Raw genomic sequence first — 24,941 nt, forward strand, 5'->3', positions numbered from 1 at the left:
ACTGGAGAAACAACTCCCTCCACAATACATCCAAAAAAAATGAAATACCTAGGAATCAACCTAACAAAACAAATCAAAGACTTCTACTCTGAAAACTATAGCACTCTGAAAAAAGATATTGAAGAGGATATCAGAAAGTGGAAAGACATCTCTCGCCCCTGGGTAGAAAGAACTAGGAAGTGGCCATACTGCCAAAACTTCTACATAGATTCAACACAGTTCCAATTGGAATTCCAACAGCATACTTTACAGAACTTGAGAAAATAATCCAAAACTGCATTTGGAACAAGAAGAGACCTAGAATAGCAAAAGCCATTCTAGGCAACAGAGACATGGCAAGGTGTATCACAATCCCCAGTTCAAAACTATACTACAAAGCTACTGTGGTAAAAACAGCATGGTAATGGCAAAGAAATAGACACAAGGACCAGTGGAAAAATTAGAAGATGCAGAAAGAACTCCAGGCACAATCAGTCACCTCATCTTCAACAAAGGTGTCAAACACTCTCACTGGAAGAAAGATAGCCTCTTTAATAAATGGTGATGGGAAATGGGTTTCAACTTCCCAAAGATTAAAACTTGATCTATATCATTCACCATGCACTAAAATATAAGGGAATTGAATCAAAATCTAAATATAAAAACAGAACCAATAAGCCAGCTGGAAGAGAGGTTAGGTACATCTTGTGAAGACATCAGCACAGGAAAAGAGTTCAGGAACTAAACCTCAGTTGTGCTCTCTCCCGCCAGGAGCTGCCATTGCTCCAGTGCCAGGAGGGCCTGCTTGCGCCCCAACCCACTGCAGGAAGGATAGACACACCCTCTCCCCCTGGGAGCCGCCATCGCTCCAGCTCCAAGAAGGTACCAATGTGGGCGCCCCTGAACCCCCACAACTCCCCCAACTCCCCCCTCATATGCACTCCTCCAACTCCTCCCCTTACACTGATTGTGCCAGTCTTTGGACCCACTCTGCAGAGGCAGAGGTGGTCATAAAGGGTATTGTTCTGAGTTCCCAACTTTGAACATCTTTTTAAAAAGGGCGTGGGAAGCCTGTGGTAGAATGGTGTGGAGTTCAACTGTTCAGGAGGTCGGGGAACTCAATCTGGCCTTGCAGCCTGAGGTCAGTTTGCATCATGGGGTTTTGCCATCAGCTAGCTGAGATCAGGACTGCAGATTCTTCACATGGCTGTGCATGTTGTATGTTATGACAGCAGAGATATAGTTTGAAAGAGGCCCTTCAAATCCTTTTTTTTCTTTTCCTCATTCCACTCTGCAAATTCTTTCTTTTTTCTGTCCTCTTTCCCCAACTGAGTCTCTTGCTCCACCATATTATCCCTCATCTCCCTTTCTGTTTCTGCTCCTGCCCTAACTCAGATTTCTTCTTTTATCATTTTTTCTTTTCTTTATGTTCTTTTCTTCTGTCATTCTACCTCACACAGGGGTCAGTGGGTTCAGGGGAAAGTGAGCCCTATTGCTGTTAAGAGGGTATATTCTTGTCCTTGTTCTTCTACTCTGTCAATCACTTTTGAATTCAACAGTTTCCTGAATATTGTGTGGTCATTCTATGTCCTCTGGCTTCACTTGAAACCTTCTCCAATTCTTTTACTTATCTACTCCTCTCGTCCTAGCTCTGTCTGAGCCCCCATCCTAAGTTGTAAATATACTACATTGAAAAGTTTGCTCACTGCAGACATATTTTGGACTCCTTCTTGGTTTCAATTTAATTCACATGGTTTAAGGGTGATACACTAGTGACTACCACAGGTGGTCAGTTTCTAAGTTGTGCTTGATCATATTGTGTTGCTGATTGTATCAGCTGGGATAAAGGATTGTGGTTAATTTGATTATCTGTTTTCTCTGATGTTATGAAGATGAGAATGTCTGAGGGTTGTTAGAGACCCAGAAGCTAGGGCGCAACTATATCAAGAAGATTTGGGTGATAACCCAGAGATTAAACCAAGGACAGCCCAACAACAAAAATAAATGAGAAAACACTTAAGCAAGACACAAAGACAGACTTCCAGTTTACCAATAGCAAACAGTAAGACAAATGAGGATGAAAAGGCTGATAGTGAACCACCAGGACAACCTGAACTCAAAGCACATGAAGTAACAAAACAGATCAATCAGGCTCTAGAAAAATTCAAAACAATTTCCCAGCTAACCATAGAGATGGTGAGCAAAATAAAAGTCATGATGCAAGACTCTAGAACAGAAACTGACAAAAAAATATATGAGCTCAGGACCATGATAGAAGCCATGAAGTCCCAGCATGAGAAAGAAATGGAAACAATAAATGCCCAACATGGGAAATAAATGAAATCCATAAAACAGATTCAGATATCCAGGCGATTAAACACTCCATTGAAAGTGTATGTAACAGAATAAAAGAATGTGAAGATAGAATCTCAGATATAGAAGATAAGATTGCAGTCAGTGACTGTGAAAGGAGAGGTCTCTTAAAAACAGTAGGGGGTCATGAAAAATCGATCCAACAACTCCTAGATGATGCAAAGAAGAATAACATAAGACTGATGGGAATCCATGAAGTAGCAGGAGAAAATACAAAAGACTCAAAAAAGCTGTTTGCAGAATTAATGACAGAAAACTTCCCAAACAGAGGGAAAGAATTTGACATTCAGATAAGTGAGGCATATAGGAACCCAACTAGCCACAATCAAAAGAAATCTACACCTAGACATATAATAATCAAGATTCCAGAAACCCAACAGAAGAACAAAATACTACAAGCAGTAAGAGAATGAAACAAATCACATGCAAAGGAAAGCCCATCAGAATCACAGCAGACTTTTCAACACAAACCCTTATGGCAAGTAGAGCCCTGAGTGAGATATCTCAAGTACTAAAAGAGAACAACCTCCAACCTAGACTGATGTATCCTGCAAAACTGTCTTTCAAAATGAATGGGGAAATAAGATACTTCCATGACAAAGAACACCTGAGAAACTACATGAATACCAAACCAGTGAGTGCAGGCGGGGTTGTTCTCAAGCAAAGTGTTAACCTCCTTCTCTTCCAGTGAGTTCAGCAGAAGATCTCAGCAGAGACTCTCATTTAGCTGGTGAGGCTGGGCTCTTTTGAGTAATGAGATACAATCACAGGAACCAAAATGATATCATTAAGAAGCTAACCCTCTCAAACTTCTCTACCCCAAACCCTCTATCACCACACAAATTTTCATTTCCAAGACAAGATAAAGACTGCAAAGCTACATATATTTTTAAGTTATTGGCAAAAAAAATGCCTAGCAAAAGACCCCATGAACAGAGAGGGAAAATCATAATCATCGCTGCAAACACTGCACTTATAGTACACATGAAGCATTGCATTAGATGTTAGGCAAAGCACAGCAAAAGAGAACACAAGTTTGGTCACCCAGTGTCTTCAGTGATGGTACACACAAACCTTGAGAAAAGTGCCATTTGTTGCCACTTTAGTGTGTTGGGAAAAAAACCTGGGGAGAAAATACAGCAAAGCTTGTATGACAAGTGCAAGTAACATCACTGAATCTAGATGTTAACTTATGTATTTCTTAAGTAGCTGCTGCAAGACAAAGCAAGGTGCTGGGAAGGCAGAGCACTTAATCTAGACTTAGTACTTAATTTAAACTCACACATCACTCACAGGCAGAAGGGGAGGTGAGAAAGAGACTGCAATGGTGTAAGAATTCAGAGTACATGTGGAGACAAAGATGGGGAAGCTGTGTGAGGATCAACAGAGGAAATGTCACTGGTGCAAGTGGAACAGATGAGTCCTCAGGCAGGTCAGTGTGGGAAGCAGAAGGAGAAAGGAGCTGTGCACTGGGCCAGGATGGAGAGGCCTTTTCATAGGAGGTGGGAGAAAGCAGTAAAGAAGGTGACTAGATGGGGAGAGGAAACAGAGGACAACGGAGGATTCATATAAAAGGTGTACCAGGCATGATATGGCATCACCAGAAAGACAGGTGCTGACACTTGTCTCCTCAGTTCTTTGTGCTTTCAATGAAAGAATTCAGTCCAGGTACACAGGTAGAATTTAGGGCAGACAATACACACATATTTATACCTTCAAACCAGATGGGCAATGCCATGAAGGCATCTACCCAAGGGTGAAGATGGATGTATTTTCATGCACAGATGAGTTCCTGGGCTTCAGGGACAGGGGAACTGTGATGCTGATTGAACACTTTGCTTGGAGCTGAGGCTGGAATGGTCAAATTTCTTCCTGCTCCTTTCACATTGACAGTGTCACCTCAGGATCCTTAATCATGTAAGAAAGGAGGGGGAAAATTACAAAAGATAACTCTACTAAAAGACAACCTGTAGATGGGGAGGGGAGGAGGGGGTGAAGGGAGGGCAGAGGTAAGGGGAAAAAATGAGAATCAAGACTTGCCATGTAAAGGTACATGATCCCAACAATGAATGTAACTGTACTGTATCCCTAAAATGTACCAATAAACTCAATAAAATTAAAAAAAAAAGACAACCTGCAAAGTGGGAAAGCATTTTACCAGCTGTTCCTCAGATATATTCTATTATCTAGAATATATAAAGAACTCAAAAAATCACCCCCAAATATGAAGACCTGATTCAAAAATGGGCATTTGAAATAGACAGATATTTCTCAGACAAAGAAGTAAAAGCAGCAACTAAATATATGAAAAAATGTTCCACATCACTGGTCATTCGAGAGATGCAGATGAAAACAACACTGAGATTCCACCTCACCCCACAAACAAAGGCTGCTATCAAGAAGTCAACCAATAGCAAATGTTGGTGGGGTTGTAGGGAGAAAGGAACCCTTCTCCATTGTTGGTGGGAGTGCGGAATGGTGCAACCACTATGGAAATCAATATGGAGATACCTCAAAGAACTAGGATTAGAGGTTCCATTTGACCCAGCCATCCCTCTGCTGGGTATCTTTCCAAAAGAATTAAAAGAATCATACCACAGTGATATTTGTGCACCTGTGTTTATCGCAGCACACTTTGTAATAGCTAAAACTTGGAAAGAGCCCATTTGCCCATCAGTTGGAGACTGGATAAAGAAGATGTGGTTTTTGTATAAAATGGAATACTACTCAGCCATAAAGAATGAGAAATTAGACTCATTCACAGGAAAATTGACTCATATTGAGGATATACTCTTAAGTGAAATAAATAAGTCACACATATGTAAATACCGAATAGTTTCTCTGCTGTGAAAAACTATAATGGTACATAAGATCCTAATGTGATAACTGACATTGTGAAATACAAAGAAAAGGGCTAAAGGTGTAGGGAAAGTGGGAAGGATAGGGGAAAGGTAATAAGGAAAAAGAAAAAATATGAGAAAATGAATAAATGGAAATAAAGTGTTTGTAAATGTAGAGGTGAGGAGGGGTTGAAGGGAGGGCAGGAACAAGGGGAAAAAATGAGAACCAAGACCTCTCATGTAATGGTACAAGATCCCAATGATGAATGTAACTGTACTGTGTACCTGAAATGTGCCAATAAACTAAGATCTAACTAAGATCTAATAACTCTAACTCAGGTCTCAGCCCAGGCCAGGAGGGTGTTTAAAGAATGTGCCCCTTTCTGGGTCAAGAGGACAGATGTCTTACAATAGGAAAGTGTACCAAGAGAACAAGGGTGAGGGTGAGGAAGTGGGGAAAGGGAAATAAAGATGAGCTGTGTACAGGAACTTAATAACCCCAATTAATGTAAACATTATATGCCATAACATGAGCCAAGACAAAAAAAAATCAACAAGAATGAAAACTCAAGAAGAGAACTTCAAGAAGAAGAAGAGAGTGGTAAGGAAGGGAAAGGAATTATTTTTAGAAAAGAAACATGCTGTAATATTTACATGTAATCACTCCCTGAGATGATTATAAACTACATAAACTGCAAATATGTACAAAGAAAATTTAAAATGTTAATAAAATAGAAGAATATTCCCCTTTCTAGTGTTTTCTAGCATAGGCTATGCAGCAGGAGGCTGTGTACCTTGTTCTCAACATAGAAGTGCTGTATCCCTGGGTCTGAGACCTGAAAACTGTGTGAAATGTGTCACATGCTGAGGTCTGACTTTCCTACTTCATCTATCCATGGCAGAGTAGGCTATTTTGCTCCTCCTTTGTCCCTGAGGCCTGTTGTGGTATAACAACCTCCCCAACAGTGGGGCAATTTGATGGGTCAATTGGCTTTAAACAATCAAGGATAAAATGAGAATTTTGATTTCTGGAGATCACACAACTGGAGTGTGAGGAATGGATGAGGAAGTGTGGTTCTCACAACAGGATCCTCACAGAAACCAACAATGAGCCTGACAGTGTGTCACTGAGGAGAACCATGGTTGACCTTTTTCTCATTCCTGACATTCATGAGAAACTCTTTTAGTTTGATTCTTAATGACAACCCACTACTGAGATCATTTACAATGTGAAATGGGAAGAAAAGGGCTAAAGGTGTAGGGAATGTGGGTAGGGTAGGGGAAAGGTAATAAGGGAAAAGAAAAATATGAGAAAATGAAAAAAATGGAAATAAAGTGTTTGTAAATGGGGAGAGGAAGAGAGGGTGAAGGGAGGGTAGGGACAAGGGGAAAAAATGAGAATCAAGACCTGGCATGTAAAAGTACAAGATCCCAATAATGAATATAACTGTACTGTATACCTAAAATGTACCAGTAAACTCAATAAAAAAATGACAACCCAAAAAAAAACCCAACAGTTGTAATGGTGATATTTCACACTGAAACTCTTACAGTAAAACTTCTACTCTTTGTCTCTGACTTACTTCACTTAACATGAGCTTCATGTCTATCTGTTGCTGTTAATGGTAAGATTCAGTTTTTCTTGAAGGTGGGTAGTATTCGGTGTTTACATTCACCACCTTTTATTGGCAACTCACCCTGCTAGAAACCCATAGATCCACATTTTTCTGCCATGAACACTGCTTCCCTAGTGAGAGTGGAGAAGCCTCTGCAGCATACTGGCTGCATTTCCTACGGATAAGTACCCAGGAGTGGGAGTGCTGCATTATATATTTATATGATTTTTAATCTTTCTTGGTTCTAATATCTCCACAGTGACCATATTTATGTTTGCCATATTCTTGCCAACATTTTTATCTTTGTCTTTCTAATAACCAAAGCAACAAAAGTGACTTCAGAAAGGTAAACACTCCCTGCTCTCGCTCATGTGTGGAAGTAAAATAGTTAATCTCCTAGAAGCAGAGTGCAGGGTGGTGGTTGCCAGAGGCTCTGGCAGTGTTTTCCTCAAGCTTGGGTTGACAGAGGGCACAGGTTCACAGTCACAGCCATACAGGAAGGAGGAGTGGGGATGTGTGATGCAGCGTGGAGACTAGAGTTAGTGGTGATTTATTGTGCCTTTAAACAGTTTAAGGAAGGAGGAGCTATGTCCTCAAGAGAGGACAGGCAAGTTCTTGATGTCATATGACAATTTTGGGTAGTTATTTATCACCTTTAACCATGTGAATTAAATCAAAATCAAGGACCAGCCCAAAATATGTGTATAATTAATAATCTCTTCAATATAGCAACCTTTCTGGTTGGATACTTACTAGGAGTTGGGGAGAGAAGGATAGATAGGTAGAAAGACGGGGGAAGGTTAAAAGTGAGGCCAGAGGACATAGGAAGATCACATAAACTCTAGGAAACTGTTGAAGACAAGAGGGAAAGATAGAATGAAAGAACAAAGACAAAAATAGAACAACCTTACAGCAATAGGAACCCTAGAAACTGTTTTTACTTTCCTTTGAAACCAATGACAATCAAGAAAAGGAAAAAGAGAGAAAAAAGAAAATGAAAGAAGAAATCTGATTTAGGACAGGAATCAGAACAAAAAGGGGGATGCAGTACAATGTGGAAGAGTGACAGATTGAGTGGGAAAGAGAAAGAAAAGAGAAAAAAAGAAAAAGGAAGAATATGAAAAGCATGTGTAAAAAATAAAAATTAAAGGGCCAGGGATTTAGTTCAATAGATCTGCCAATTGCCTTACAGGCACAAGGTCTTGAACTCAGGTCCTTACACTTTCAAGGCAGGTCACTGAACCAAAAAAATTTTTAATTAAAATTAAAAATAAGAGGAAAAGAAAATTTTTTAAATAAAAAATAAGAATGAAGGGCCATGTAGTCTTTATCCACTCATCAAGGGGTAGCACCTTCATTGATCCCATGTCATAGCCATTGTGAATGGAGCTGCCTGTCTGTGAGACCAGACTGCTATCCTGCACCCTGGACAATGGTACTATCCAGCCTGGATCTGCCGCTCTAATACCAGTCCTTTACCACAACTGATTTTCTGAGTTGTAAAAACATTCTCTCCCCTACTCTGGAGGCTAACCAAGATCAACGACTGCTCCTTGGAGAGAGGGGCAGGCATGTGGGAGCCTAGCAGACCAGCCTTCCACATTTATCTCCCCCCATTTAGCCTCCACTGCAGTTTCCCATTTTGACTCAATGGAACCACTTCCCCAGAGCTCCCCGCCTGCATTCCGATTAAGGACCCCTGTCAGGGACAGCTCATCCTCTCTCAAACCCCTATCCTCCCCTGTACACAGTAGAAGCAGCCACAGGATCATTCCTGTTCCAGGAGTTGGGGGAAGGGGACCTGTCTATCTCAGGATAGCCTTGGTACCACAGGATGCTCTCACAACTTGAGGCTGCCCAATTAAGGTTGGAAGGAGGCACCAGCTCTCACAGGGCCTTTCTGGCTCATCAGAGTGAGATGAGACGATGTGAATATGTCTACACTTTCAATTTCCAGGGCAAAGCCAAGTACCTGTGCTTGTCACTGAACAAGGAGAGGGAGAGCCAGCACCTGGGTTTCCAGTCCATTTTTTATATGCTTGAGTATTTCTGGGTATGTCCCATCTGTCTGGAGTAGGAGGCAATGGCAGCAGGGCCAGGAGCAGGCTGAGAGACACACAGGACTGTGAGAGAGAAATCTATATTACCCCTCCACCCTCCTCAACACTGGGGTGAGACATAGAATTTTCACGGAAATATCTACAGGATCAGGCCCCTGGGGAATCCATGGACCATGTAGAAAGGGAAAAGGCTACAGCTCCCATTACTGAGCCTGCCTTGGACTTTCACACCCCTGACAGACAAGGCCCTTTATCCAATGATTTTGAGAGATCACCTTTAGGGGGTTCCATTTGGGGGCCAAAAAGCCAAAAAACATGTCAAAAATGGCCTCAGTGACAAAAACCAGATGAGTCACCCTTTTATGAGCAATTCTGTGAAGCTTTCTGCATCTTCACCCATTCAATGCCATGGTTCCTGAAATTCAGCTGATGGTTAATACAGCCTTGGTAGCCCAGTCTACTCAGGATACTAGGCCTTACTCAAAAACAAGGACCACCACACAAGGCAGAGAGGATCAACTACAGGTCCCCTTGCATCCAGACCAAGCTACTCTATGCACCAGACCAGAAAACCAGTCCATAAAATGGGATGCTCAACAGGAATTTTCTTTTAAAGAGTTTTAACAGCTACTCATCAGCACTATGTCTTACCAGATGTAAGTAACAGCTACTCATCAGCACTATGTCTTACCAGATGTAAGACAAGAATCTCTTTGTTCATGAAAATGGCCATGTGGCCTTGAGAGTCCTGACTCTGATTGTAGGCCCCTGACACAGGCCAGTGGTCTACCTCTCCCAACAATGGGACATTGTGGTAGCCTGATGGCCCCCTGCCTCTACCCTGGTGACAGCTGTGATTCTCATCAAGGAGGCCTGCAAACTAACTTTGGGACACAGCCTTCAAGTAAAAGTTCCCCTCTTGGTTATGATACTGATGAACAATTAGGGACATAAATGGCTTTCAAATGCCAGAATGGCCTGATATCATGGACTACTCTGTGAAAATCTCAGGGTCACCCTGGAAACTATGCAGGCTCCCCTCTCCAACTGGAAGTGACAATGGGCCTTCCTATGTGACTGAAGCTATCCAAGGCCTCTCTGATAGGCTCAAAAATGAACGGAATTTGTACACTACCTGTAGGTCCAGGGAAAGTTGAACACATGAATCAAACCCTTAAAACTGTCTTGGCTAAGTGTTGCTGAGAAACAGGGGCAGAGTGGCCAGACATATTACCTCTGGCCCTGCTCAGAGTCAGGTGCACACCTAGACTCACAGGTTCTTCCCCACATGAGATGAAGTTTGGGAGACCTACCCCAAACATTAGGCATTTTAGGGGAGATGTTGTTAGGAAGTAATTATGTAGCCTTTGACTTGCAATCATTGAGCAAAATCTTTTCACATATTTATGAAATGGTTTTAGAAAGAACCCCATCCCTATGGGTAACCTAGCTTATCCCTTTTAGCCAGGAGATTTGCTTTGAGTTGAAGATTGGAAAAAGGCACCCCTCCAGCTTATTTGTGCTGTAATATACTGTTGTGCTTGCTACCTTCACCGCTATTAAAGTCGAAGGTATCATCCTGTGGCTCCATCACACCTGGCTGACAAAGGCCCACCTCACAGAGGTCTTGGACACCTGGATTACACACCTGGACCCCAAGAATCCCCTCAGGGCTTCACTCAGACAAGAGACCTCAGGACCCAACCTGACCTCAGAGACATAACCAGCAGACAACAGTCCTGCTCTAGTCATACCGGGAGCTGACTAGTCTATGCATGGTGAAGCCTGAGGACACCATTCACAGAAAACCTTAAAATTTACCTCATTGGCTGTTATTGTTATCCCTGATTGCTAGACCTTCTTGGACTGCTTACCTTATTTGCTGTGGGTCTTGCTACAGTTACCCTGGCAGACTGGATGCTTGTCCATAGAAGTCTCCTAGCCCTTGTCTTTATCATTATTATAGGGTGTTTCACCAGTATTCTCTCTCTCCTTTAAAGATAACTTGCAAACCCTGACTTAACAGGTAATGGCTGGCAGCTAGAGCTTGACGTTGCTGTTGGTCTCCATGATGACAGTCCTAGAACATAACATCCAGATCCACTGCCCCTCCACCCCTCAACATCCTAAACCTGGTAACCAATAGCTTAAAAATGTATCTGATTCTATGATAGACCTGCAAAAAGAGACAGATTTAGCTGCAATTACACTTCAAAACCACCACACCTTGGATTTACTAAAAGCAAACAAGGTGGGGACAGACTTGTGCCTATTTCAACAGAGTGCTGTTTCTACTAAGTTATGGCAGTGACTCCAAACCAGCAGGTGTTGGAGTTTCTCCCAGGATAACTGGATGTCATGGGGTGCCTCTCTGTTAGGGACTTTGGTCACCATCACCCTGATACTTTCTTTGGCCTTTGTTTAGATACCTCACAGAATTCCTCCAGGACCGCGTTCAGGCTCACATAAGACAATCAGTGAATCAACTATTGGGACTATAATCCTGCAACTATTAGTGATGTCCTATAAGGCTATGCCTAAAATGGGGAATCAAAGAGGGGAAATGATATAATAATATTATACAATAAGACAGTCCCTTGCCTTGTCTATTTTTTTCCCTGAAAAATATTTTTTTCCAGAAATGTAACAGTTTGTGCTGCTGGGCAGCAGCTCCTGCCCAATGTATCAAAATGTTTTGTGACTGTTTGAACTGTGTGACCTTTCAGAAATGTCCCGTTAAGCTCCACCCCCTTACAAGAATGTTCTGTTAAACTCTGCCCAATCATGAGATTGCTCTGTTAAACTACATCCCTCACAAGAATTTGTTAAGCGCTGCCTCTTTAAAAGAATGTTCTGTTAGGCTATGCCCCTTCACAAGAATGTTCTGTTAAGATCTGACCCCTTGCAAGAATATTCTGTAACTCTGCCCCTCTGCTTCAGTAAGCGCGCTCACCTACGCTGTTGATCCCTATGTAAGGAGGCTCTCATTTGTGGTAGAGTGCTTAGACTTCAGAGTACAAACTCCTCTGAGCCTGTGGGCATAATGGAGGTTTTTCTCCACCTCTTCCAGTGAACATCAGCCTCAAATCTACAAACTGCAATAGCCAAGACCCAGTGCTATAATATTGAGCTGTGGCAATCAGCTGTGACTTGGAGCTGTAATACCTGGTTATAGCACTGAGCTGCTGTGCTTTGCCACAACAGCAGAAAAGGCACTGTGATCAGTAAGGGGTTCAAAACAAACCAGGAAGTTTTAGCTCCTCCAAAGTTCTCTAAGCAGAAGTAAATAGTGACAGCAGAAGACTAAATCAAGTGATGGTCTTGATACAGGAGACAAACAGTGTGGAGTGCATCCAATTAGGATCATGCTGAATGGGGTATCTCCTGGCTCTTGAAGATCATATTTCCTTAACATCATGACATGAGCATGAGAAATCCCCTCAAGCCTTTATTACATTTCCTGACTTCTGTCATGAGCCTAAAATCATGCATAATATCTGCTTTGGGGAACCCAAGGGTGACCAGATGGCCATTATGACATCATTAGCATTGTGGATTCCACACTCCTACTCCAACAGCCTTAGTCTCCTACAGTGCTTCCAACAAGGCCCAAATAAAGGCAAAACTACTCCTCCAAATGTGAGACTGCAGATTCCCAACAGGCCAGAGTCCCCTTAATCTGACCACAAGATATAGGAAAGTTCCCAATTTAAAAAAAAACAAGTCAAAGCCTAAACCCACTCTTGAGTTTTCTCATCAGCCCACTCCCTGCCTGAACACTGTACAAATTTTTGCATCCTTACTACTGTTGTGTGTTCTGCTCAATTCCTTTTTGGACGGGAAGAGCAGAATTTATGGGGTAAGACTGACACAAGCTGTTGATAACAGGTTCACCTGGTGAAGGAGGCACAGTTCAAGAAAAATGGTACTGAATTGTTTCTCTGTTATAAGAAACTGAAAGTGTAGATGAGGAGAAAAATGCATAATAGATATTGTGAAACAGGAAGAGAATGTTCAGAAACTGGGTTGGGGGAGAAAAAAATGAAAAAAGAAGGAAAATGGAAACAAAGCTTATGTAATTAGGGAGAGATGGGGGAGTTGATGAGAGCACAGGGGAATGGGAAAAAATAAGAACCGAGACATAGCATGTACACATCCAAATTCTCAGTGATATCATAATGTAAACCTAAACTGTACCAACAACCTCAATAAATAAAAGGAAGGAAAATGGCGCTGACACACGCAGTGTTTCATAGTGCCTCCATGAAGTTGTCTCCTGTGAGGTAGACAAGCATCTAACCAGCTGAAGAGCTCCTCCATTTCCTACAGTAGCATTGTGCTTCTGTGTGCAGTGCACTGTTTCCAATGTAAATAACTGTGGAAGGTTTAGGTAAAATTCCCCAGGGTTGCATGAGTCTGCGCTGTGCGCATTTTCTCATACAGCCACAGGAACAGCACGATGGGCCACAGACTCTGTGTCCATCCATCTGTATGCTAAGTTTACTGTTTCAGAGTCTTGTCATCATCTCATGCAGGCAAGGTGATTCTACAGACAAATAAATTAGGAAGAAAATTGCCTGTAGATTATTCATCTCTGCACACAAGGCCATGAGTTAATGGTCTCCCTGCACCAGCTCAGGTCTCAGAGGAGCCGAGCCAGGCACCCTCAGGAGCCCCCTACTCATCACTCTCTCTCCTGCCTGGGTTCTGATCACTCCCACCTCGCTCTCTGTGAAACCCAGACCCTGAAGAGAATCTACCGCACTAGAGCCAGCCCAGCTGTCCACTTCTCCCTCTCACTTGTGGTTCTCCTTCTTCTTCACCTCAAGGTGAGTTCTGGGTGGTCCTTGATCAGGGTGTCAACCTCCTCCTCTTGCACTGAATCACACCATGGATGTTAATAGAGATTATCTCACCTAATGTGCATGATAATGGTAATTGGTAATGGGAAGATAAATTCATAGGAAACAAAATGAAATCTTTAAGGATAAAATTTTCTCAAGCTTAGTTACTACCACAAACCCCCTATCACACACAAGTTTTCAGGTCCAAGAAAATATGAAGGCTGAAAAACTACACACTGTAAAAGTCAGTGGCAAAGAAAAAAAAAACCCCGAATAGCAAAGTACTCCAGAGGAAAAAGAAAGTAGTAAACAACCAGTATACACTGTGCATATAATAAGCACGAAGCATTGCACTGGACATTAGGAAAAACACAGCAAAGTGGAACATGGAATGGCATTCTGTGTTTTGGAATAATGACAGAGGCAAACAGTCTGAGAAAAATTAAATTTTTAAGCAATATTAGAGTGTTGGGCAAAATTTGGGGAGAAAAACTGAACAAAGTTTGTATGACAAGTGAAGGAAATGTCACTTACCAGTGACTCTAGATATTAACCTCTGTATTTATTAAATTGGTGCTCCAGGACAAAACAAGATTCTAGGAAGACAAAAAAAAAAAAAAAACATAAACTCTGGTCAAATTCCCAAAGTGTTCAAAGAAAGAAATGCAGGTGAAAGACTGAATTCAAAGTAGGACGTGGAGATAAACGGGGAGCCCATGAAAGACCCAAAGGGGACCTCCACGGGTGAGGGTGTCCTCCCAGGGTGAGCAGGAGGTGCAGGGAGATGCCATGTGTGCAAGGAGCCAGGTGGGAAGAGATAGCAAGGAGAGGGGGGATGAGGACGGAAAAAGAAAGCCTGGGACAACGTAGGGTCCATCAGGGTGGGTCTGGGAGTGACAAGGGAGGATGAAGGGCTCCTAAAGGCTTCAAGATGAAAACGGCAGTTTAACGAGATCACTCGAGCAGGTGACCATGAAGAGTGGACGGGGTGGGCACCTCTGGAAGGAGAACTGCCCCAGTGATAGCAAGGGCACTGCTACAAAAGATCCAATGAAAGTATGCATCCTTCTGTGAATTTCATGAGGAATTCTCACAAAAATGGAAATAAAGTATTTGTCAAAAGGGAGGGTGGGGGGTTAAAGAAGGGCAGGGGAATGGGGAAAAAATAAGAAGCAAGTTACACTTGTAAACGTACAAGTTCCCAATGAGGAACGTAGCTGTACTGTATACCTAAAATGTATAAACTTAAAGACACAAAGCTTAATGACCCAACTAAGCCAAGTTTTTCAATGGTGTTTTGCACTGAAGAACTTCGTTTTCTTTCTTTTTTAATTGAATTTATTGGTATATTCTAGGTAGACAGTACAGTTACCTTCATTACTGGGATCTCGTACCTTTACATGCCAGGTCTCGGTTCTCATCTTTTCCCCTTGTCCCCACCCTCCCTTCACCCTCCCCTCCCCTCCCCCACTTCAAACACTTTAATTCCATTTTTACATTTTCTCATATTTTTTTCTTTTCCCTTATTTCCCTTTCCCTGTCCTTCTCACTGTGCCTACACCTTTGGTCCTTTTCTTCCTATTTGCTAAGTGTCCCATTTGGATCTTGAGTACTATTATAGTTTTTTGCAACAGAGAAACTATTCGGTATTTGCATATGTGTGCCTTATTTATTTCACTTAGAAGTATATCCTCAAAATGTACCCGTTTAACTATGAATGAATCTACTTTCTCGTTCTTTATGGCTGAGTAGTATGAAGAACTTCTTTTCCAAAGCTAACCTTTGTCATTCTGGGCCTGGCTTATTTCAATTAACAAAATGGCTCTTCCCAAAGGACAGGATTTACTCTCTTTTCCTGGCTGAATGTTGTAATAAACCACATACCCAACACATTTTCTTTACCCAGTTTTACACGGATGGACACTTAGGTCAATTCTCTGTCCTGTCTATTTTGAATAATGACACAATGTAGTGCAGCTAATGCTCCACCAGATGGACCTCATTTCCCTGGTTATACACTCAGAAGCGGGGTGACTGATCATGTGGTTGACACAGTGCAGTTCACATTGTTCTCCGCAGTGGCTGCGCTGGTGCACACTCCAGCAGTGCGTGCCTTGGTGTTCTTTCCTCCTCACTCCCCTGCCCACGTTTGCTCTTTGTCTTTTCTACATCAGCCATTCTAACAAAGGGGAGGGGAGAGACAACACCACACCGTCTCACTCAAATTTGGAATCTCAAAGTGAAGATCTTTCTGAAATAGAGTAGATTGGTGGTGATCAGAAGTTGGCAGTGGTACAGGGATGGGGTTGAGACATCGTGGGCAAAGGATACGAATGGAAGCTAGAGTCTGAAATTTCAACTGTTCTATATTGAATTGTTGAAGATGTTAAGAAAGTGGATATTAAATGTTATGGCCACAAACATATTGTGGTGTGGATAATGCATACTATAATTAGCTACATCCAGCCAGCCCATGGTATACAAGGGCTTCAGAATATCATACCGTGCATGGTATATAAATGTATCTGTCAATTTAAATAAATTTGAAAATACATGACATTTATCCAAAGTACTGCTCTGCAGATTTTTATGCAATTTCCTAATGAAAATAGTTCAAAGTGTAATTCCCTGTCCTGCAAATGAAAGCGTACATAAGGAACGTGATGTCCACGTATCTCTGCTAACACTCTGGCTGGCACATTTCCCGGCCCAGTCAACCTCATCTTGCACACATGCTGCATAGATTAAACTCCAATTCTAAGACACACAGAAACAGAATCAAGACATGGTTTGCAGAAGACACTGAAGGTTTTTAGCTTTTCATACTTTGGACGATATTTTTATTAAGAAAACCAATGCACACATTTTCTCACATTTAATGTTTGGTTCTATTTGTTTTAGGGTATGATCAAAGAAAACTCCAGCATTTTTTCACAGGTTTAACTCCAGAACATAGGGCCCACTCCTCCGAGGAGCAGCTGTAGGTGAAGCAGAATCCTCCCGCAGTGTCCTCTCTGACACCGCACAGTCTGCAGGCGCTGTCCCTGCAGCTCTGCCTCCTGCAGTTGGGCACACCCTGAGGGAGGCAGTGGGGAGGAGGCAGTGGGGAGGAGGCAGGCCCTGGCCTCTGGGGACCCTGGCTCTGCCCTGCTCTCTGGTGCCGGGCCCAGCATCTCTGCTCCACAGCCCTCTGCATTCACTACACTGGTGTGCGTTCTTCACCCCCAGTGCTCAAGTGCAGACTGTGTGTGAGACGTGAGCGCCCTTGGCCTACAGATGAGGAGAGGGAGGCTCAGCTGGATGCTGATCGAAGGGCGCAGGCTCCTTGAGGGTCAAGGTCTAGGAAGCAGTACTGGGGCCACAGCGCCACAGCAGCTCTCTGGCCACATTGCTTCTTGTGTACTATTTTGGGTGAGCAGTTTTTGTTTGTTACTTTGCTATTTATAAAGAAACACATCTTTAGCATATGGAAGTCACAAATGCTCACATGCCTTCTGTTCCTGTATGTGCTGTCAGCCCACTGAGTCTTCTCCACACTTCTAAAGTGACTGTAGACTTCCCCAGGGCCACTGTTTCTGGCTGTCGAGATTGAACGAGAAGACTGCTGCTCTAGATGCAAACACTGTGCCCTTTGCCCTGTATCAAATGTCCACCCATAGCACATTGCCCACAAGATCAAACCTCATTTTACAGATAAGGTTACTTTTCGTTCCGCATTAGGGCCACTTGTGTTTGATACTACTGACCATGCTCTCACAAAATACTTCCAAGCATTTTCTTCAGTGCTGTTCTCTAGTTTGCCCTTCACTTTGCATGAAACTTAGTATTTTCTCCCAAGTTTCTGCTCTCTTTCTGAAACTTAGGTAATATTTGCAGCTCATGTCTTATGACACTTTTTCTAGCTTTCCAAAATGTTAGGTGACTATGCCTCTTCAGGTTGATTCAAACAATGGTTCAGTAACCTTCAGGAATCAGAAGGATTCACCTTGTGTGGTCACCCAGGACACTGCTCCCTAGTGCTCAGCAACACAGCTCAGAAAAAGGCTATGAGTTCAGTTTCCTGAATATGACTGAGTGGACTTAGTAATGATAATATGACTCAGTTTTCTCTTCAATGGTAAAGAAATACAGTGTTGTTCATAACAGTGTATAAACTTCAATTCATCATTTTAGTCCTCATGACATTAGGTTGCCAAAGTCTAGTATTTGTTTTTGAAAATAGTTCATGCATGTTCCTCATATTTATGATGTAGAACTGATCTTCAGAATGCTTCATATATGAAAGTGTTCATTAGCTGTAACTTTGTTTTATAATAAACGACTTCTGTAGAAATGAAATGGAGAGGTATGACTAAGGGAGAGAGCACAGTGAGGATGTCTTTGTCTGCTTGGGCTGCCATTGACTATTTCTGCAGGCTGAGTGCACAATGCCAACAGTATGTACTTAGAGAAAACAACAGGAAGCCTCCTTAATTTCCAGTCTGTGTACAGCTGGAGGCCTTACACACTGTTGGAGGAAGGAAAACAGCACAGCAGCTGGGCAGAGGAGCACAGCATTGCTCCACAGAATTAAACCTGTAGTTACCATAGGGTAAAGAAATGTAACTTCCGAGTCTGCAGCCTAAGAAATGGAGAGGAGGGTGCAAGAGGTGACAGACACCAATGTGCAGAGCAGCCATGGTCACAGCAGCAAACCCACGGAAACAATGTGTGCATCAACTGAGACGAATCAGAAAAATATTTTTATACTTGAGCCATAAGCTTGACAGACACCAATGTGCAGAGCAGCCATGGTCACAGCAGCAAACCCACGGAAACAATGTGTGCGTCAACTGAGACGGGTCAGAAATATATCTTTATACTTGAGCCATAAGATATTCACCTTGTGTGGTCACCCAGGACACTGCTCCCTAGTGCTCAGCAACACAGCTCAGAAAAAGGCTATGAGTTCAGTTTCCTGAATATGACTGAGTGGACTTAGTAATGATAATATGACTCAGTTTTCTCTTCAATGGTAAAGAAATACAGTGTTGTTCATAACAGTGTATAAACTTCAATTCATCATTTTAGTCCTCATGACATTAGGTTGCCAAAGTCTAGTATTTGTTTTTGAAAATAGTTCATGCATGTTCCTCATATTTATGATGTAGAACTGATCTTCAGAATGCTTCATATATGAAAGTGTTCATTAGCTGTAACTTTGTTTTATAATAAACGACTTCTGTAGAAATGAAATGGAGAGGTATGACTAAGGGAGAGAGCACAGTGAGGATGTCTTTGTCTGCTTGGGCTGCCATTGACTATTTCTGCAGGCTGAGTGCACAATGCCAACAGTATGTACTTAGAGAAAACAACAGGAAGCCTCCTTAATTTCCAGTCTGTGTACAGCTGGAGGCCTTACACACTGTTGGAGGAAGGAAAACAGCACAGCAGCTGGGCAGAGGAGCACAGCATTGCTCCACAGAATTAAACCTGTAGTTACCATAGGGTAAAGAAATGTAACTTCCGAGTCTGCAGCCTAAGAAATGGAGAGGAGGGTGGAAGAGGTGACAGACACCAATGTGCAGAGCAGCCATGGTCACAGCAGCAAACCCACGGAAACAATGTGTGCATCAACTGAGACGAATCAGAAATATTTTTTTATACTTGAGCCATAAGCGAGGAAGCTCTAACATATTCTTCAGTAGAGGCATTTTAAAAATATGATACAAAAGAAATACCTTAATCACAGAACTATGACAGCTGCTAGATTCCAATTTAGTTCAATGAAATTCAACATAGACAGAGTAGAATTGGGGTATCCATGGTGGGAGGAGGACAAGAAGATATTTAATAGACACAGATCAAGTTGGCAAGATGGAGGAAGCTCTAACATATTCTTCAGTAGAGGCATTTTAAAAATATGATACAAAAGAAATACCTTAATCACAGAACTATGACAGCTGCTAGATTCCAATTTAGTTCAATGAAATTCAACATAGACAGAGTAGAATTGGGGTATCCATGGTGGGAGGAGGACAAGAAGATATTTAATAGACACAGATCAAGTTGGCAAGATGAAACTACTATGGAAATGAATGTAGTGAAGGTTGTACAACATTACATATGCACTTAATTCCACTGAATATATGTAAAAATTTGGGAGATACTAATTTTTTGTTGTTGTTGTTTTTTGAGACAGGGTCTCACTATGTAGTTCAGACTGCCCTTGAACTCTCTGTGTAGACCAACATGGTCTCAAACTCTCAGCAATCCTCCTGCCTCAGCCCCCTGAGTGCTGGGATTACAGGCATATGCCACCTTGACTGGCTTTATGGAGTTGCTAAATTTTATGCTTTGTATATCTCATCATTAGACAAGTTTGGAAAAAAAGAAAATGGCAGAGGGTTACCTAATAAATTTTGCTTTGTTTAGTCATTCAGGAAAAAAATGTACATGAGATATATAACTGTGTGTATCTATTTTCTATCATAAATACACACTCATCAAAAAACAGAGATGACAAGCCAGGCATGGTGGCTCATGCTATAATCCCAGCATGTGGCGGGCTGAGGCAGGAGGATCACTGTGAGTTGGAGACCAGCCTGGGCTACATAGTGAGTTCCAGATAGGTCTCAACTACATAGTGAGAACCTCTCTCAAAAAACCAAAAAAAAAAAAAAAAAAGGAGAAAAAAAAGATAGAGAAAAGCCATATAAATCCTCGAAATTTGTTACTTTTCTTCCAGTTGTATATTAAAGACAGATGCAATGAAAAAAGAAAATGTGAGTTTTCCCTATGCTTTTGTGCTGCTGGGCTTCTCAGAGTTTCCCTGGCTGGAGAGGCCCCTCTCTGCAGTGGTCTTGGTCTCCTACATCTTCACCCTGGTGGGGAACAGCTCCATCCTCCTCCTCTCCCTGGTGGACCCCAGACTCCAGATGCCCATGTACTTCTTCCTGGACAACCTCTCTCTGCTGGACCTCAGTCTCACCTGCACCATTGTGCCCCAGCTGCTGGCCAACCTCTGGGGAGGATACAAGACAATAGCTGCCTGGGGCTGCATCACACAAGTCTTTCTTTTCTGCTGGACAACCTCCACTGAAAGCGCCCTACTGGCCATGATGGCCATTGATCGTTATGTGGCCATCTGCCGGCCCCTCCAGTACACTCTCATCATGCGTTCCTGGGTCTGTGTGCAGATGGCAGCTGCCTCCTGGTCCAGTGGCCTGGCCTATGCTCTGCTCCAAGCCATACTCACCCTGCAGCTCCCTCTCTGTGGGCACCACACCCTGGACCATTTCTTCTGTGAGCTACCTGTGGTCCTCAAGCTGGCCTGTGGAGACACCTCTGCTAATGAGCTGGCCATCATATTGGCATCTGTCCCTTTAGGAATGGTGAGTCCTCTGCTAGTGATCATCTCCTACACCTTCATTGCTAGAGCTGTACTGAAGCTGGCTTCAGCTGAAGGAAGACACAGGGCACTCAGCACCTGCAGTTCCCACTTGCTGGTGGTCACCATGTACTTTGGACCAGGCCTGTACTTGTACCTCCAGCCTTCATCTAAGAATTCCCAGGTCAAGTTCATGTCCTTTCTCTACTGTGTTATCACCCCAATGCTCAACCCACTCATCTACACCCTGAGAAACAAGGATGTGCAGACAGCATGGAAGAGGATCCTGCAATCCCAGGGTGGGGTGATATTTTAAAAGCGAGAAGATCACTGCCTCTCTCCTCAGCATAACATCCTCACATCAATAAACACAGATATATCATATCTACTTCTCCAAAAGTTTGTCCATGACCTCTAAAAATATTTCCCAATTCCCAAGGTCAGCTTCCTTGATGACAGGAAAGAATTTTGAACTGAAAGTTCTCTCATCATTTGTCTCACAGACAGCTTCTGTAAGTAGTACCACAATAAACATTAATGTTCAAGTATCTCTATTTTATGCTGACTTTAACTACTTTGATAAATACATAATGATTTATGGTACCTCTATTTGTAGCTTTACTTTTGTGTTTCTAAAGGTGTGTCCATATTGATTTCATAGTGGCTGTACTAGTTTACATTAGCACCAAAAAATGTGTAGGTGTTGCATTTGCCCTATATCCTCACCAGAATTTATTTTACTTTGTATTCTTGATAATACCATTTTGATTGGAGTGAGATGGCATCTCAACATAGTTCAGTGGCTATAAGCATTGAGTATTTATCATATATGTGTTGTGTACTTCTTTTAAGAAGTTTCTTTCAGATGTTTGTCCCATTTTCTGAGTTCCTTTTATTTCTAAATATTAATCATCCATCAAATGAATACAGAACTAAGACTTTAACCCCTGCTGAAGATTGTCCATTCATTCTCATTGTTTCCTTGGATATGTAGAATGCTTTTAAATTCATGAAATTGCTTTGGTCATTAGTTGCTGTTATTTTCTGGGTTATTAGTTCCCATTCAGGAAATCAGTATCTGTATCAATAAATGTTTCCACTGTGTTTTCCTTTACAACTTTCAAGTCTTTGGTCTTGAAATGTCTTTGGTACCTTTTGTGTTAATGTTTGCATAGGGTGAGACATGAGAATCTCATTCCAATCTTCTACAATCTTCTTGTTTCCAGTTTCCCAGTATCACTGGGAAACAAGCTCTTTTCTCCAATATGTGTTTTAGCTATTCTTTTGAGATGGTCTTTGTCCTACTTGATCTGTTTTTATCCACTGGAATATGCCACTCTGTTTGAAGGAGGGGAGGGGGAAAAGATGAAAAAAACCATGAAGATATGTCGTGTAATGTTCCAAATCTTCACAAGGAATGTGATCATTATGTACTGCAAACATGTACTAATACAAACCTTAAAAACAAACAAAAAATAAAGTCTCTATAGGATATTTTGAAATGAAGGTGTTGTGGTACCACAAGCACTGTTCCTCAGGATTGCTTTGGCTACACAAGATCTTCATTACAGACCCTTCTACATGGATTTTAACATTTTTTCTTATTCTGTGAAGAATAAAATTTGGGGACCAGTACAGCAGAGGAGACTTGCAGCACCTCATGATAAGGCACACCATACCACCATACTTGGTAAGTCAAAGGGACCAGCACCTCCCATCAGAACCTGGTCTAACTTCAGGGGAAAGGCAGCTGTAACTTGCAGTAGAGCCTTGCAAAGTTCAACCCAGCAGGAGGTCAGACATCTCAACTTGGGCCTTGCAGCCAAATATCAGCCTGATATTTTTTCTTATATTTGTTCTTTTCCATTATTTCCTTTCCCTTACCCTTCCCACTTCCCTACAACTTTAGCCCTTTACTTCCTATTTCACCTTGTCAATTATACAATTTGGATCTTATTTATGCTTTTAGCTTTGAAAGGAAAAAATTGAAACAAAGTCTTGGTAAGTAGAGAAGGGTGGAGGGAGAGAAGGGAGGGCAGGGGTATGGGGAAAACATGAGAAACAAGATCTGTCATGTAAAGGTACAATATCCATATGATAAATGTAACTGTACTGTATACTTTAAAAGTACTAATAAACTCAATGAGAAAAAAAAAACAGCCTGAACCTCAGGGGACAGATGCTGGCTTACAGAGACTAATTAACTTAGATCTGCACACTCCTGCCCAAGCTGTCTATTGTGTCAACAGAGGCACATCCTACAGAGAGGCCCTCTATTTCTATTGTATTTTTTATTTTCCAAATAATATTTTTTCTTATCTTTAATCATTTAAAACTTGTATCTAACTTTTTTCTTTTCTCAATTTTTTCCTTTATCTTCTTTTTATCTTGTTTTCTCTCTCACGCCACCTGCCACCTTTATCTTCATTTCATTCCCTTTTTGTTCCTGTTCCTATCCTAATTTGAATTTATTTTCTTTCTTTTCCTTTTCTTCTCTTTTTCCTTCTCTCAATTACCATTAGTTTTAAAACAAGTGATTGCTGTCTCCAGCCTCCCTACTGCTGTTAGTTTGCTCTGTTCTCCTGTATATTTTGTTCTGTCTCCCCTCTTCCCTCCATCAGCTTCCTAGTGCTTGTGTGATCTTCCTGTGTCCTCTGACCTTGCTTCTAGCCTTTCTCTATCTTATCTATCTCTCCCTCCCCAATTCCTTCTAAATACCTATCCTGGAGGGTAAAAGTGCTGTATTGAAGAGTTGATTCACAATAAATATATTTGGGGCTGGTCCTCAATTTTTATTTCATTCACATGGTTAAAGGTGATAGATTAAGAGCTACCACAAATTGTCATTTTTGAAGCTGTGTTTAATGCTATTGTGTTGCTGATAGTATGACTTGGGCTAAGATGTTATGATTGATCTGATCAGTTGTCCTTCCTGGTATAATGAAAAGGAGAGTGACTCAGAGTCATTAGAGACTCGAAAGCTAAAGATCAGCTATGTCTGGAAGATCAAAGTGTTAACCAAGGACATTACAAATGACAAAACAGAAATCAGAAGACATGTAAACAAGACACAAATGCAGACTTCCACCTCACCAAAGATAACCACTGGGGGAAATGAGGTGAAAAATTCTAACAGTCAACCATCTGGACACCCTGAACTGACAGCACAGAAAGAAAGAAAAACAGGTAAAACAGAAACAGATTTAAAAAATAGATTTCCTCAGGACCATGATAGAAATAATGAATGCCCAGCATAGGAAAGAAATGGAAACCTTGAATTCCCAACATAGGAAAAAAGGGAGTCCATGAAACAGATTCAAACAAATCCAGGAGATTAAAAGCTCTATAGAAAACATTCACAGCAGAATGAACAAATGTGAGGGTAGGATTTCAGATATAAAACATAGGAATGTGAGATTCCCCTCTACTGTGCGGCCTGGCCTGATCTATGGGCCTCTTCTATAGCTGTGCCTTTCTCTGCAGGTGCCATTGATTGCCTGGACCCAGTGCCAGAAGGGTAACCATGCAGGTGCTGCTGACTACCCCCCCCCAGATCCTCTGATTGTGCTAGTCTTTGGATGCACTCTGCAGAGGCATGGCTGGCTATAAAGGGTGGTAATTGATCCTATTGTGTTCCTGATTGTATCAATTGGGATAAAGGATAGGGATTGATTTCATGAGTTGTTTTCTCAATTATGAAAATGAGAATGTCTATAAGTCTTTAGAGAATCAAAGGCTGGGATGCAAGGATATCAGGAAGATTTAATGACCCAGAGATTGAATCAAGGGCAACCCAACAGCAAAAATAAAGATGAGAAAACACTTAAGCAAGCCACAAAGACAGACTTAAAGTCCACCAA

The 24,941-nt window shown here is 41.9% G+C and overlaps 1 protein-coding gene across 1 annotated transcript; it reads left to right on the forward strand.

The window, feature by feature from the left end:
* The first annotated feature begins 20,629 nt into the window (after positions 1 to 20,629).
* LOC104853865 (olfactory receptor 2G3) lies at positions 20,630 to 21,397 on the forward strand. Its single transcript, XM_010612065.2, has one exon. The coding sequence runs from the start codon at positions 20,630 to 20,632 to the stop codon at positions 21,395 to 21,397; it is 768 nt and encodes a 255-aa protein (XP_010610367.2).
* Positions 21,398 to 24,941: the final 3,544 nt, after the last annotated feature.

The sequence above is a fragment of the Fukomys damarensis genome, unplaced genomic scaffold (assembly GCF_012274545.1).
Source record: "Fukomys damarensis isolate Sample0158 unplaced genomic scaffold, DMR_v1.0_HiC HiC_scaffold_3, whole genome shotgun sequence".
Classification (NCBI taxonomy): domain Eukaryota; kingdom Metazoa; phylum Chordata; class Mammalia; order Rodentia; family Bathyergidae; genus Fukomys; species Fukomys damarensis.

Excerpts from the sequence above, each read along its gene's own strand:
- LOC104853865 (XM_010612065.2), top strand. The coding sequence starts at position 20,630 with ATGCCCATGTACTTCTTCCTGGACAACCTCTCTCTGCTGGACCTCAGT.